This window comes from Gymnoscopelus microlampas (assembly GCF_963454915.1).
Source record: "Gymnoscopelus microlampas genome assembly, chromosome: 8".
Taxonomy (NCBI): Eukaryota; Metazoa; Chordata; class Actinopteri; order Myctophiformes; family Myctophidae; genus Gymnoscopelus; species Gymnoscopelus microlampas.
The window spans coordinates 21402084-21417426 of record NC_139945.1 but is presented as its reverse complement, the minus strand read 5'-3'; the positions used below and the strand labels follow the sequence as shown (position 1 = coordinate 21417426).

The 15343-nt window shown below is 40.4% G+C and overlaps 2 protein-coding genes and 1 long non-coding RNA gene across 4 annotated transcripts in view; all 3 read left to right on the top strand.

Annotated features, from left to right (window-relative positions):
* The window catches only part of LOC311049824, a 156679-nt gene that overhangs the window by 98089 nt on the left and 43247 nt on the right, over window positions 1-15343 (top strand). The window lies entirely within an intron of this gene.
* Window positions 1895-5937, top strand: LOC311050030 (glycoprotein-N-acetylgalactosamine 3-beta-galactosyltransferase 1-B-like; the record flags this gene model as incomplete). Its single annotated transcript, XM_084063997.1, has 3 exons — window positions 1895-2111; window positions 4871-5535; window positions 5779-5937. 3 exons carry the CDS (start codon window positions 1895-1897, stop codon window positions 5935-5937), a joined length of 1041 nt encoding a protein of 346 aa, XP_083920123.1.
* Window positions 11048-15343, top strand: part of eml2 (EMAP like 2) — a 47543-nt gene continuing 43247 nt past the window's right edge. Inside the window, exon 1 of one of the 2 annotated variants that reach the window (XM_084063688.1) lies at window positions 11048-11190. In XM_084063688.1, the coding sequence (XP_083919814.1) occupies window positions 11118-11190 (73 nt within the window). In that variant the 5' untranslated portion in view covers window positions 11048-11117. The remainder of the gene's footprint in view (window positions 11191-15343) is intronic. The other variant, XM_084063689.1, reaches the window with a different exon arrangement.

Below are 15343 nucleotides of genomic sequence, written 5' to 3'. Positions count from 1 at the left end.
GTCCCTAGTGGTGGTGTAAGTCCACAAACCAAATTCGGACTTGGTGGGATGCTGCTAACTGGAGTTATGGCTGTTTGTAGCCCAGCCAATGGCAATACAGAGGGGGCGGGGCTTCAGCAATTAAAGCTTGTCCCTATTGGTGGTCAAAGTTCACGTGGTAAATGTGTATGTGGTAGCATGCTGCAAAGTGGACTTATGGCTGTTTAAAGCCCAGCCAATAGGAAGACAGAGGGGGCGGGGCTTGCTACATTTCAGTTCGTCCCTATTGGTGGTCTGAGTCCACGTACCAAATTTGTACTCAGTAGCATGCTGTGAACTGGAGTTATGGCTGTTTAAAGCCCAGCCAATGGGAAGACAGAGGGGGCGGGGCTTATGTAATCACAGTTGGTCCCTATTGGTGGTATTAGTTGGACTTGGTGGCATATGCTGCAAACTGGAGTTATAGCTGTTTAAAGCCAGTGGCCTCCTGGTGGCGCTATAATAGGGCGGGGCGGGGCTTCAGCAATCAATGCTCGTCCCTATTGGTGGTCTAAGTCCACATACCAAATTTGGACTTGCTGGCATGCTGCGAACTGGAGTTATAGCTGTGTAAAGCGCTGTTTAAAGCCAGTGGCCTCCTGGTGGCGCTATAATAGGGCGGGGCGGGGCTTCAGCAATCAATGCTCGTCCCAATTGGTGGTGTAAGTCCACATACCAAATGTGGACTTGCTGGCATGCGCACTGCAGTTATAGCTGTGTAAAGTGCTGTTTAAAGCCAGTGGCCTCCTGGTGGCGCTATAATAGGGCGGGGCGGGGCTTCAGCAATCAATGCTCGTCCCAATTGGTGGTGTAAGTACACATACCAAATTTGGACTTGCTGGCATGCTGCGAACTGGAGTTATAGCTGTTTAAAGCCCGTGCTCAAACGGACATCCGGGCTCAAACGGACAAACGGACATACGGACGGACATAGTCAAGTGTAGTGGCCTCCTGGTGGCGCTATAATAGGGCGGGGTGGGGCTTCAGCAATCAATGCTCGTTCCTATTGGTGGTCTAAGTCCACATACCAAATTTGGACTTGCTGGCATGCGAACTGGAGTTATAGCTGTGTAAAGCGTCCAGGCTCAAACGGACATACGGACGGACATAGTCAGGTGTAGAGCGGCTGGCACCGCTAAAAAGTCATCATGGGAGTGATGTACAAAAACGAATTTCACCCACTTTTTTACCTTGTAAACCTGTGATGTGACAATAAACCTGATTCTGATTCTGATTCTGAAAAAAACTTTAATCTGAAACACAATTTTATACAATATAGAGTAGGGGGTCCCTGCTTCAGCTCTCTCTCAGCTAGGGGGTCCTTGGCCTGAAAACGTTGAAGACCCCTGGTCTAAGGTGACGCAGGCGCTGCAGGCGCAGGCCCTCAGTGATGTGCACACGAAGGTACTTGAAGCTGCTCACTCTCTCAGTCCTATATTATATCCTGTACTTTTCCACTATATTCCTCACAGATACTGTATACTGTTCTGTTTGCTTTTTCTCAACTTTTATGTTGCACTGCAGAGCACCCATAACTATAAAAGCTGTAGTGGATTAAAAGTACAATATTTGCCTCTGAGATGTAGTGGAGTAGAAGTAAAAGTATTGAAAATTGGAAATACTCCAGGAAAGTAAAAATACTGTACCTAAAAAAATTACTTAAGTACAGTACCTGAGTAAATGTACTAATTACTTTACACCACTAGCCACACCCCGTCTGAAGTTGTGGCCTCTATTGGTGTGACTGTGGAATGCTTTACACCTGCTGCTAGTAAAGCCATTCACTCGCGCCACGCCATCACTGTTGGCTTTTAATGTTGTCTCTTCCTCTTCGTTTACTCAACCTTCAGACTGAAGGTGGGAAGCCTGGTCCAGCATGAGGGCCGTGAAATCTAAAGTCTCCTTTTATGTGGGTTTCCTCGTGGGATTCATCACAGTCTACGTGCTCCTGCAGCAGGTGTGGTTTGAAAGGAGCTTTTCGGCACATCTGTCCGGTGGCTTGGACAATGCGCTCCATGCACTGGAGGAAGTTGGGAAGAACTGGAAAAGGGAGAGATCTGCATTCTTCAAGCTGAACCACCCTCACCACAAAGGTACAGATTATGGCAGTTATTGTTCCATAATTTCATACCTTTGTGTAGTAGTATGTTGCTTGAGCAAATTGCATGTACTGTAATGGCAGGGCAGCACTAACACACCTGCAGTGGTAGAAGCAATACTCAAATGTTTTACTTAAGTAAAAGTATTAATACTGCAATGTAGAAATACTCTGTTACAAGTAAAAGTCTGGAATTCAAAATGTACTTGAGTAAAAGTACAAAAGTATTGGTATCAAAATGTACAAAAGTAAAAGTAGCCTACTCATCATTATTAATGTCCCATTTCACAAGTTTCACAAATGTATAAAAGGTATAAAAATATTTTGAAAAAAGCAGATCTACAAGCTCACAATGCTTTGGATTGCGACACATTGTGAGCTTGTAGATCGGCTATTTTCAAATGGCCGAAATGTATGTAAGGCTGAAGTGGTTATAATGTATGTTTTGTAATAATAATCAAAATACCTACAAAGTGATGGATTGATGTACTTTATTTAGTAAGACATGAGAACAACAATACATGGAAGTACAAATTCACAATACAAGGTCTACTAAACTGGAAGGCTCATAAAGCACTAGCTTATTTAAAATGAGATCCCCACGCACACTAATCTTGATGACATATAAGAGACAGGCAGGTATACACACTACTGTAGCTACAGAACGTCATACAATCAGCTTACAGGTTACTGGTATTGTTAGTAACTAGTAACTGCATTTTCAAATAATTGTAGTGGGTTAAAAGTACAATATTTACCTCTGAGAGATGTAGTGGAGTAGAGGTAAAAGTTCTGAAAATTGGAAATACTCCAGTAAAGTAAAAGTACCTCAAAATTGTACTTAAGTACAGTAGCTACTTGAGTAAATGTACTTAGTTACTTTACACCACTGCTCACTTTCGTGGGGGGTTTTCCCTTGATAACTGTTCCACATTGTATCACCTGTTTCCACATGGCACTTGTTATTGTCTTTCTCGCTGTTGTATTCAAATAAATCCCATATAGGACCATATTTCTCCCAACCTTTTTCTCTGTTGCCATTATAAAGTAACGTGCAGTGACTGCAGTCAGTCAGTCAGTGCTGCGCACGGACGCCGATGCAGATTGAAAACAACCAGAGTAACTCGCCCCAAAACACGCTTGGCGTACCAGAATACCGCCGGATTTGCCCCGGAGCGACTGTGTTTTGGGGCGCACTATGTCAGAGGACCAAACGGTGCCCGCAACTGACGTAGAACTGCGCAGATGAAATTAATCAAATTAATAAAAAAAAAACAGGCTTATAAGTATTGGGAAAAACGAAGGGTTTCGTACTGTTTCCATGTCTTTCTAAATAAAGTATTCAATTAATCAATCAAAGGGCATTTTGACTATGATTTCAGTTCGTTTTAGTTAATTTTGTAAACACACAATAGCCTACAGTTTCAGTTATCGTTTTTGTTGAATTATTCTAGTTTTTATTTAGTTCAGTTAGCTAAAATGTTTTTTAAATTTTAGTTTTCGTTATTTCGTTCGTTTTCGTTAACTTTGCATATGTCAAAAGTTATATTCCGAATGAATGCTTTGGGTCAACAGGTAAGTGGAACAGATTATGAATCTCTATTCGGAATGAGTTCATTCTGAATGAATACATGATGTCCATGTAACCGCAGCCATTGTAGATCAGCGCAAGCGAGTCCCTCACACGATTAAACGTTTATAAAGTAAATAGCCGACTCTCCTGTAATGAAGAGAATAAGAAGTTTGTTTACAGTTTAACCTCACGACCAAAGGCTGATAAAACTTGGAATGGATATGATATCGTTACGTCCCTGTCTAGGGGAAAAAGAGATTCAACATAAAGTGGGAGTGAAACACGTTTTTATTTAGAACTTAATATATATGATGTGATGGCCTCCATAAGATGAATCTGAGGGCGGAACACAAACGCTTTGCATGATGAACTATGTAAAAACGTCAGAGGCTTACATGTTTGACATTTCAAATCTGTTTAAATATGCAAATAACTCGACCTGTATTGTTAGAAGGATGCATTCCAGATAATTTAAGTGCTGCATACATCCCTAGGTATGTGCATAAACAGGTTTATTAGTTTCATGGTACAACAAAGTAGAACATGGCACGAACATGCGTGCACTATGCACATGCAACGGCCACGTGCCACGTAAATGGCAACAACGTGCCCGTACCCGTACAGCGCGTTAAGTTACATTTGTTTGATAAGACTTTCAGAGGTCTTTTATCTCTCTCTCTCTCTCTCTGTCTCTGTCTCTGTCTCTGTCTCTCTCTCTCTCTCTCTCTCTCTCTCTCTGTCTCTGTCTCTGTCTCTGTCTCTCTCTCTCTCTCTCTCTCTCTCTCTCTCTCTCGCTCTCTCTCTCTCTCCATGCCAGGAGATAATAAAACACCTTTCTATCTACTCACATACGCCAAATACAAATTCATTAATATTAATATATAATAGTTTTGTTTTAAATGTTCTAGCCTTGACGACCATGCAGTCTTATGCAAACGTTAAATGTTAATTAGATAGCATTTTATTTAGACAGATGCCAGGCCAAATTCCTAGGACCAGTTGGTTTCCATGTTCAAACCAACTGGTTTCCCTCATACTTTGTTTTGAACGAGGTGTCTAGAGTGAAACAGATTTAAAAAATGATTGAGAGAGAGGTATGTGTATATATTAACTACTCTATGTGTAACTGTATATGCAGCAATGCTACAAAATAAATATTAATTCAGTCATTCTCTTGTCAGGTGAAGATAGCCGTATGGCAGCTGAGTTGTACAAAAAGGTGCGCATTCTTTGCTGGGTAATGACAGGGCCCGGCAGCTTGAAGACGAAGGCTCGGCATGTGAAGGCTACCTGGAGTCGACACTGCAACAAAGTTATATTCATGAGCTCTGTCGATGACCCTGATTTCCCTACCGTGGGCTTGGGTACAAGGGAGGGGCGTGACCAGCTCTACTGGAAGACAATCCGGGCCTTTCACTATGTGTACGAGCATCACGCCCATGAGGCAGATTGGTTTCTTAAGGCAGACGATGACACCTACGTAATTGTGGACAACCTGCGCTGGTTTCTTTCCAACCGCGCGCCCGAGGAGCCCATCTACTTTGGTCGAAGATTCAAGCCCTACGTCAAGCAGGGCTACATGAGCGGTGGTGCAGGTTATGTACTGAGCAAAGAGGCTCTGAGGAGATTTGTTGAGGGATTTAAAAATAAGGTGTGCACTCACACTACCCATCTGGAAGACTTGGCGATGGGGGAATGCATGGAGAAAGTTGGGGTCGAAGCAGGTGATTCTAGAGACACTATCCACAGGGAGACCTTTCACCCCTTTCGCCCAGAGCATCACTTCACAAACATGTTTCCCAAGAGTCACTGGTACTGGAGCTACTGCCACTACCCCATCTCAATGGCAAGTCCAGCTAAAGCTTTCCTTGGTGTACTTCTGTATTTATTTATGCATGTGTTACCGATGGCTAACTTGTACTTTGTCACACAGAGGTGTTGCTCCCCGATGAAGCATAAATTAGGTTTATAGTTGTTTTGCCCCCTTCTCTTACAGTATGTTGATGATAAATGTATGCACATACAGTAGTCATTTAGCATAACCAAATGCCTTGACATGTTTTCATACTCTTCTTTTAAATTTCCCCAGGGTCCAAAATGCTGCTCGGACCTGTCCGTGTCTTTCCACTATGTGAACCCTTCACTCATGTATTTATTGGAGTACTACGTCTACCACCTGCGTGCCTTTGGCTACAGGTACCGCTATCAGCCTCCTGCCCCTGCAGGATACAATATTGAGGAAGGATAATATTGTTGTAAATGTGAATGGGTGAGTTCAAGAGAGGTCGGGAGGATCTTGGTAGTGTTTTTCATTGTTCTTGTACATGTGGATAATCTTAGTACAGATTTCTACATAAGTGAAATAAGCAAACGGAACATTTCGTGCCTCCATAATTATGAAAGTGCGATGTTGTGTTGAAGGATTTTCCCTTAGTTTGTACAGTGAGATTATGCGAACTGGTTTAGAAATGGTTTAAACTTGATCAATCAATTGTCATACTATGCTTTGTATGTTCTGGGCAGAAGTCTATCTTCATTTGAGTACTGTTAACTAAAAGCATATAATACATTCTTGATTGAACATAATAATTAATAAAAAATGTATCCGGAAGTTCACTCAAATTACAAACCCATCTCCAACCTGCCCTGCCTCTCCAAGGTGCTGGAAAAGGTTGTTGCCACTCAACTCCACCAACATCTCCAACACAATAAACTTTTCGAAACATTTCAGTCAGGATTCCACTCAGCCCACAGCACAGAAACAGCGCCGGTCAGGGTCACTAATGACCTTTTGATGGCGGCTGATGATGGATCCCCCTCCCTCCTCATCCTCCTGTACCTCTCGGCGGCCTTTGATACGGCCAACCACAACATCCTCCTCGACCGTCTGCACTCCACCATAGGTCTCTCCGACCCTGCACTAAACCGGTTCACCTCCTACCTTACATTACACATATGACTGCTGCACATATGACTTTGCACTGTGACATACATACTTAAGAATGAGAGTTGCAAATGGATTTATTGCACTCTTCAGATGTAGGGACTATAGCCTTTTCGAACCTGTTCATGATGACCTATTTTTGAGCAAACAAATCCTACACCATTTGTACAATGTTTTGTATTTTTATTTTATAAAATCAAATTAGGTCTGGGTTGATTACATTTTCCTGTATTAATTCATACATAGATGATGATAAGTATTCATTACAGTTCAAACAAGCATACTGTTTGGTTTATGAATTAATTATGTGAGATTATTACCAAATACAGTATAGGGGAGGAGTTCTGGCATGCATCAACATTGGTTGATATCACTTGTCCCCCATCAATAAAACACGGCTGATCATTGTATTATATTGCATTATGTTGTTGAACATTCAAGAGCACTTTGGGTGTGGTATTCATATTTTGTGTATTCTGTCCTTGATTTAACACTGCAGTAATTTTCCTCTCCGTGGTTATACTTGTAACCAATGCCTATTAAGATGCATTTTGTAAGTGTTACACTTAAATCTATGTATTTCCTCTGTACGTGAGCAAAGAGCACGTTCAGTCTTTTTGGGGGGATGTTGTCCATTTATACCAAATTAGCATGTAATGCATATTGACCTCTTATAAATCGTTGTACATTTTTCCTTAGTTGCAAGTGAATCCATCGCTTCAGTGATTAAGAGTTGCATGAGACTGACAGTCAGTCAGTGTTTTCTATGCAGCTTATGAGGATCGATGGATATCAGTTTTGCTGCCCAAATAATTTAATAACATGCATCCCCAAGTTAATATTGGTATAAAACACGCAGTTGGTGACAATCTCTTCCATTCCATAACCTAATTTTGTCAAATGGAATGATTATATCAGGGAATGATAAATATTTGGGCTATATTGATATTGGTATCAATATACACAGTATTGCATACATAAATTGGTTGAGTCTGAGTGTATGTGGGAGTGCACATTGTGATCGCTGTGCAGTCTCAGTGAAAGGTACTTGAATCAGTATGAATAAATGCATATTTTGCTATAGATATTGTCTTTATTTGAATTGGTTTACATTATAGTATATTGCATTCATTTCACTTTTACAGTAAAAATGACAAATGTGGCCTTGGATACGTGCTGTCAGTCAGTATATTAACATTAATCTCACCTCACTGAACACTAACCTGAGTTACTTAAAGGTCCAATCTAGGATTGTTTTGAATATGAGTATGATTTGCAGATGAAAAATGTGCTATTTGATCATAAATCAAAATATAGGTCTGTTTTTCGCCAATGTTTCCAAACATAACCAATATAAAGAAACCTAGTACCGCCCCAAATACAGCAAATAAAATAATTGAACTGGTATCTGAAGAGTTGGTAGTCAATACCCTAGACTAGAGAATCGCTTTTCTGGTGGGCCATCTGTTTGTATCACTAATTGGGCCTTTAAATCACTTGCTAGGCTACTATTGGCAGCAGTACCATGATTGTTCAGATGTGCTGCTGAGCAGGAGTTTGACACAAAGAGAAGAGCCGCGCTGTGTTTATTTAGAAATGTTGATTTCCATTAGCCTTAATTTAGCCTTGGATTTTCTCCCTCTTCAAGTAGGACTTGTCACTTCAGCCGGCCATGTTTCATGAACATGCCTCCTCTTGGTTGTGAATATTCTTCTCTTGTCCGTTTGAGGGATTCCTAAAAAGAAAGGAGAATTTGGCTGTGTAATTTCATATAATGCCACTAGATGTCACACTAACAAAGTGATGTCCTTTTCATGATGGTAACTGACCTACAAGAGGCTGCTATTGTTGTACATTGTACATGTTCTTAATGTTAATACATTTTCCCAAAGAGGAACCATTGCAAAACTAGCAATTAACAATGACAGTAGCTTACAGTAGGCCTAAAGATGTACGTATGTATAATTAAATAAATAAAATGAATCCATTCATATGGGTCAATAAATATTGGGGCTGTGCTCAACTAGACACATTCTTAGTCGACTGATATTCATAGGAATTTGTGTATTAATTGATTAGCTGATTTAATAGACAAATTCCAGCCTTCTCGGGATGATGAAGTTGAGAACTGAACAATCAAATGTTGATTTCACAATACACCGGTCTGATATATGGTAGTCTCGCGTAGCCAGACCCAACTGAAAATGAAAAACAGCGACCTCTGCTGTTTGTTCTATGTCAGAATCTGTTCTTGAGAGATTAGATATATGGTTATATCTAGAGTTCACAAGAGCTGTGCTCATTTGTAAAAAGGTTATTCATTCAGCATGCAAAAAAAGCAATGACTATAATCAACTTGAGTCTTGATAGACTAAGACCAAACCGACCAATTATTTTGCTGTTTTGATATGGACAAAACACACACACAGTGCACTGAAACATGGCCACTTTGTTTTCTGTGTGAGTGAGGGTGAGTGTGAGTGAGTGAGTGAGTGAGTGAGTGAGTGAGTGAGTGAGTGAGTGAGTGAGTGAGAGAGAGAGAGAGAGAGAGAGAGAGAGAGAGAGAGAGAGAGAGAGAGAGAGAGAGAGAGAGAGAGAGAGAGAGAGAGAGAGAATTAGACATTGTTACTACACTGCTGGATGACAGGTAGCCCCAATGTGGTGGTATCAGGAGACTGGGCCTGGGTGTTGATGGTAGAACTGGGCCCATGAGAAAACTGATAAGGAGCTATATTTTGTAAACTGGATCCAGAACTTAGATACATCTGATTTTTTTCTTTTTTTAATTTGTTTTTAAAATAAATTCCAGGAAAACAAAGCATGCCATTGTAGTTTAGACTAGTTTTTAGGTATAGACCAATTATTTGTTTACTAACATTGAGACTGGACGCACAGGTGATTGTTTCACGCAATCAATTCCCAACCTGTTGTTTTGGGGTACGCACACACACACACACACACACACACACACACACACACACACACACACACACACACACACACACACTACTGATCTTATTTTGCCTAGGAGGCCAGAAGAAACATAGCCAATGCCAATTGTAGGCTACTTTTTTTGTTCCATTTTTACGCCAAGGAGAACTCCTGCTTCTAACGTAATGGACCAGATCTACTTTGTATTGTTCTTTCACCATATTGGGCCATCAGCCATGTGAACAGAATATGCTCAGATCTGAGGTGCCAGGAATGATGAAGTCCATCACTGTTTCTCTCTCTGTAAAAAAAAGTTAAAAAAAATAAAATAATCCAATCTCCTCCATTTGCTTGACTGACACAAACTCGTTATAAATGAGTAGGTATTATGTATTGTGCTGGTTTCTGCTGCAGTCACACAAGGCTCTGGGCATAGCCCATGGTGGAAAAAGTACTCAAATGTTTTACTTAAGTAAAAGTATCAATACTGCAATGTAGAAGTACTCTGTAAGTAAAGGTCCGGAATTAAACATTTACTTGAGTAAAAGTACAAAAGTATTGGTATCAAAATGTAGGCTACTTAAAGTACCTAAAGTAAAAGTACTCTCAAATGTTTGAAAATAGCCGATCTACAAGCTCAACACATCACGTTGTGAGCTTGTAGATCTGCTATTTTCAAATAGCCTAGGTATAAAATAAGGCTAAAGTGGTTAATGTGTGTTTTATAATGTAATAATTTATATCTGCAAAGTAACTAGTAACTAAAGTTTTCAAATTATTGTAGTGGAGTAAAAATACAATATTTGCCTCCGAGATGTAGTGGAGTAGAAGTAAAAGTATAGGCAATTGGAAATACTCCAGTAAAGTAAAAGTACCTCAAAATTGTACTTAAGTACAGTACTTGAGTAAATGTACTTAGTTACTTTACACCACTGGCATAGCCTACCACGTGATATTGATAGGCAATCAGGAACATGTGCGACAGGTGTCGGTCACCTTTCCACAATCAATTATTCAGCTGTGTAGGCTAGGCTTACAGGAAACAAGGGGAAACGACAACATGTATGTACGGTCTCGTCGGTCTGTACCCTGTAAGCTTTTTATTTTTATATTTTTCTATATGTAACAATTATTTTAAAATATATATATACATGCCTAGATATAATATCAGCAATTTCTGCAGTCATCTTTTCATTACGCCATTTCAAATGGCCGACCAACCAGTGGCAGTGGAGAGGCTGTTGCTATAGTAACAGCGGTAAGCGGAGTAGACAGACGGCAGTCGGCCGCCATATGACCAGAGAGAAGAGGAGTGCAGAGAGAGGAGAGAGAGGGGGGAAGAAAGAACCGAAGCGAAAGGAGGCAACAACAACAAAAAGTGTTTGGGTTTGTGAATGTGGAGAAGACAGGGAGAGGAGGGGGGCGAAACGCGAAATAAAAACCACCATAGGGGAAATAACCAAGAAGACAGGACGGAGCGGAGGGACTGCAGTCCACCTGTACCTGTGGCGACGTCTACGTACAGAAGAGCCAGAGACGAGGAGGAGGGGAGAATGTCGGAGAGAATAGCTTCATGTGGGAGCCTGTATGACAGCACTAACCTGCTGCTACAGTACTGCAACAATGGTAAGGCTGAGAACACCTTTCCTTTCAACGCACTAAGAGAAAATGAACCCCCAAAATTGACTCCATTGACTTGAATTGCTTACTTAATGTCATTCAAGCACAATCACTTGAATCGGCTGTCTTGCCATCATTTAAACGGTAACAGGATAGGTGGGCACTATAGGGACATCTGGGCACCTTGGTGTGAAATTGGCTGTTTTGATCAAAATATTAAAAAATAAAATATTTGAGAAATGTTGTAAAGTATACATGATTAGAACATGCTTAAACATTCGACAATTAAGGTCTTAATATTTCTACAATTGCTACAAATTGCTACACAACCTGTATATCCAGTCATTTTGGGGCATAAACAAGAAGTTGAAGGATAAAATTAAGTCTGATAATGATGTAGAGTGCATATTCACATCATGTATACTTTACATTACTTACAACTTTTTTGATATTTTATTGTTTAACATTTTGGACAAAATAGCCAATTTGACATCGGTGCCCAGATGTCCCTAGTGCCCACCTATCCTGTGTCCACTTGAATTGCTTACTTGATTTAATTCAAGCACAATCACTTGAATTGGCTCTCTTGCCATCATTTAAACCGGTTATCACCAGGAGATCTACTGTATGTGGCACCATTTGTCTTCAGAGCAGACTGGAGGTAATGCTGAACTTGCTGTGTTAGGATGGCCACAGAAATATTGTTTTGGATTGCTCATTGTCATATTTTTCACGTTGCCCCAGAATACCCACCCTGTTTTATTTTCGTCATGGGCAAATTGTAGCCTATATTGTGCAAATTCAAAACAGCGACTAAGGATAATGGCCTGGAGTTATAGTATGATTCAGCCCAGCTCTTAACAGTCTGATGCTCATTTTGCAGATCACTGTATTTCACCAGTAGCTGTAGCTTATATTGATCGCATATTATGATTATGAGGTTTATGAATGATCACTCATTTCTAAACTGGAAAAATGCATTTAATTATAAGATACCAATGGTAGAGATCATGGTTTCTCTATTATGCCATGCATAACAATTCTCTTCACTCCATTATCTGTCTGTTCTTGGTCTGTTCTAACTAAAACATGCTGTGATGAGTGATGTACTTACACTAATAGACTGACACCAGAGCTCTGGTGGAAGGAAATCCCCCTGGGCTCTCTCCCACCTGTAGCCTCATATTTTCTTACAGCCTCTGTAGATGTCAGGGAGAGCTTTGAATACATGCAAATAGCTCTCAGCGACCAGGAGATGATAAGTGCCATCAATAGTGACAGTTTTGCAAAGTAGAGGATTAGGTTTTCTTTCCTTGAATGTGTCATCATGTCAACTCAGTCGATACAGCGTTGCTGTTTCAAACAAAAATACATTTTTACTTTGTGTCAAACACAACTGTTGGACTGTTGGACAACAGGTGACATTAAGGACTAATCTTTGGCTTAGTCTTAAGTGTCATCTCCAAGAGATCAAGTCACATTCTGTATTTATACAAGTAAATGTGCACTGACCACAACTGTGTGTGTGTGTGTGTGTGTGTGTGTGTGTGTGTGTGTGTGTGTGTGTGTGTGTGTGTGTGTGTGTGTGTGTGTGTGTGTGTGTGTGTGTGTGTGTATGTGTGTATGTGTGTATGTATGTATGTATGTATGTATATGTATATGTGTGTAACCAAAGCATATTTTGTGATCCAAAAAAAGACGATGAATAATGCTCTCTTTTCCATGCAAATGAACACAATTATTTTTTCTCATTAGGTGTATCACTATCTTGACAGTGATAGATCCACAAGACGTTAACATTATGCAGACAGGATCTCAGCAGTTTAAATAAAAGAGCAGACAGACAGATGGACAGACAGACAGCCATATTGAGTCGACAGGTGGAGAGACCGTGAGGGGTCATGGTGTTTCATTAGCATGTTTATTTTCCAAGAGCAAAACACATGACCATTACTGTACAATGTCTGTGGCTGTGCAGACTCATGGATATTTTAGTATATGGTTCTTATTGTCAACATAGCGTATGAAAAGACCAAAAAAGAATTCCACTGAAAATGTATTTGTGTGACATATGTCGCATTTGGCCCCCACTCACCCTGGATGCACAGTAAAAGTGACAGTGTTAATATAGGCTAACTATGAGAGGGTACAAATGTAACTAAATGGACCCATTTGTACACTATGTTGGTGCAACTCTCTCTCATTATCCTAATCCAGAGAACAGAGACCCGGTACAGGTGCCTGGGACCAGTGCTTTTTTCAGTCTTTGTTGCACTGCACGTGAATGGGGTGCAGGAGCTAAGTGGAAACATGTTTGTAAATGTAGAGCAAAATTGAACAAAAAATCTCCAACTACTGGCTGCATAAATGCTCCCTAATAGCGTTACTGTTATTTACAATATGTTAACAGGGCTTTTAGACTCTAGGGCCTTATCTTGCACTCAGCGCAACACAGGCATACTAACATGAACCATAAAACATATTGAATGATTTGGGATTGACCTTTGATACACAGTGAGTTTTGCTTTCCTGCCATTTGTAGGCCTATGCATATAAAAGGTGCACTGTGTTCAACAGCACATCATATCCCAATACTGTTTATATGTTTATTCTAGGGTTGTCCGATATTGGCTTTTTTACCGATAACCGATATACCGATATTGTCCAACTCTTAATTACCGATACCGATATCAACCGATACCGATATATGCGGGGATTATTGTGATTAGGGTAAGCTCAAATTTCATATCACACACACCATATACAGTAAGAACTCCTGTAACTTATTTATAAAGCAAAAAAAAAAAAAAAAAAAAAAATTTTTTTTTTTCAAAAACCGATACCGATATTTTCCCGATATCAATTTTTATGCTAATATCGGCCGATAATATCGGGAGGCCGATAAAATCGGACATCCCTAGTTTATTCACAGTTAACCTATTCTCTGATAGAAAAAAAACAGCAATATAACACACTGGCTGAAAGGTTGATCAAATCTACGACATTTTGATAGAAAACAACCCCACCCCAACAGATTCAGCACCATGGACCAGAGCCAGGAGTCACTGAACTCCATCAACTCCAGAGTGTGTATTTTCAAGAGCAATGGCAGTTTGTTTTTGGGGGATTACTGCCTGGTCTTCAGACTAATGGGCTTTTGATCAATCAAATGACATATGTTCCATTTGATTGAACCCCCCCCCCCCCTCACCCTGGCTGCACAGTCAAATCGCCAGTGTTCATATGAGAGGGTACAATTGGAACCAAATGGACTCATTTGTACACTCAGAGTTACTGTACATTAACACTGAGGATTTCTACTGTGTGTGTGTCAACATCACTATGTTAGTGCAACGCTCTGCTCATTATCCTAATCCAGAGAACAGAGGCCCGGTACAGGTGACTGGGACCAGTGCTTTTTTTACCCAGTCTTTGTTGCACATGTGAATGGGGTGCAGGAGCTTAGTGGAAACATGTTTGTAAATGTAGAGCAAAATGTATCAACAAAACAACAGTCCATCGAACACTTTGGTCCCAAACAAAATGTCCAACTACTGGCTGCTTAAATGCTCCCTAATAGCGTTGCTGTTGTTTAAAATAATGTTAACAGGGCTTTTAGACTCTAGGGCCTTATCTTGTACTCGGCACAACGCATGCACGCTAACATGAACCATAAAACCTATTGAATGATTTGGGATTGACCTTTACGTTTTCCTTTCATGCCATTTGTAGGCCTATGCATATAAAAGGTGCACTGTGTTCAACAGCACATCATATCCTAATATTGTTTATATGTTTTTTTTTTTTACATAAATCATTTACACCTAAATTATTCTCAGTTAACATATTCGTTGTTAAAAAATAGCAATACAACACACTGGCTGAAAGGTTGATAACATCTATGTATGACATTTTGATAGAAAAAAATCACCCCAACAGATTCAGCACCATGGACAGAGCCAGGAGTCACTGAACTCCATCAACTCCAGAGTGTATTATTTTCAAGAGCAATGGCAGATTGTTTTTGGGATTACTAGCCTTCAGACTAATGGGCTTTTGATCCAATAGGACATTGCTTTCGAGCTATTGGGGTTTAGGGGTAATGTGGGCGTTCGGACCAATGGGCAGGCTGAACTGCATGTATCCATGCCAATGAACA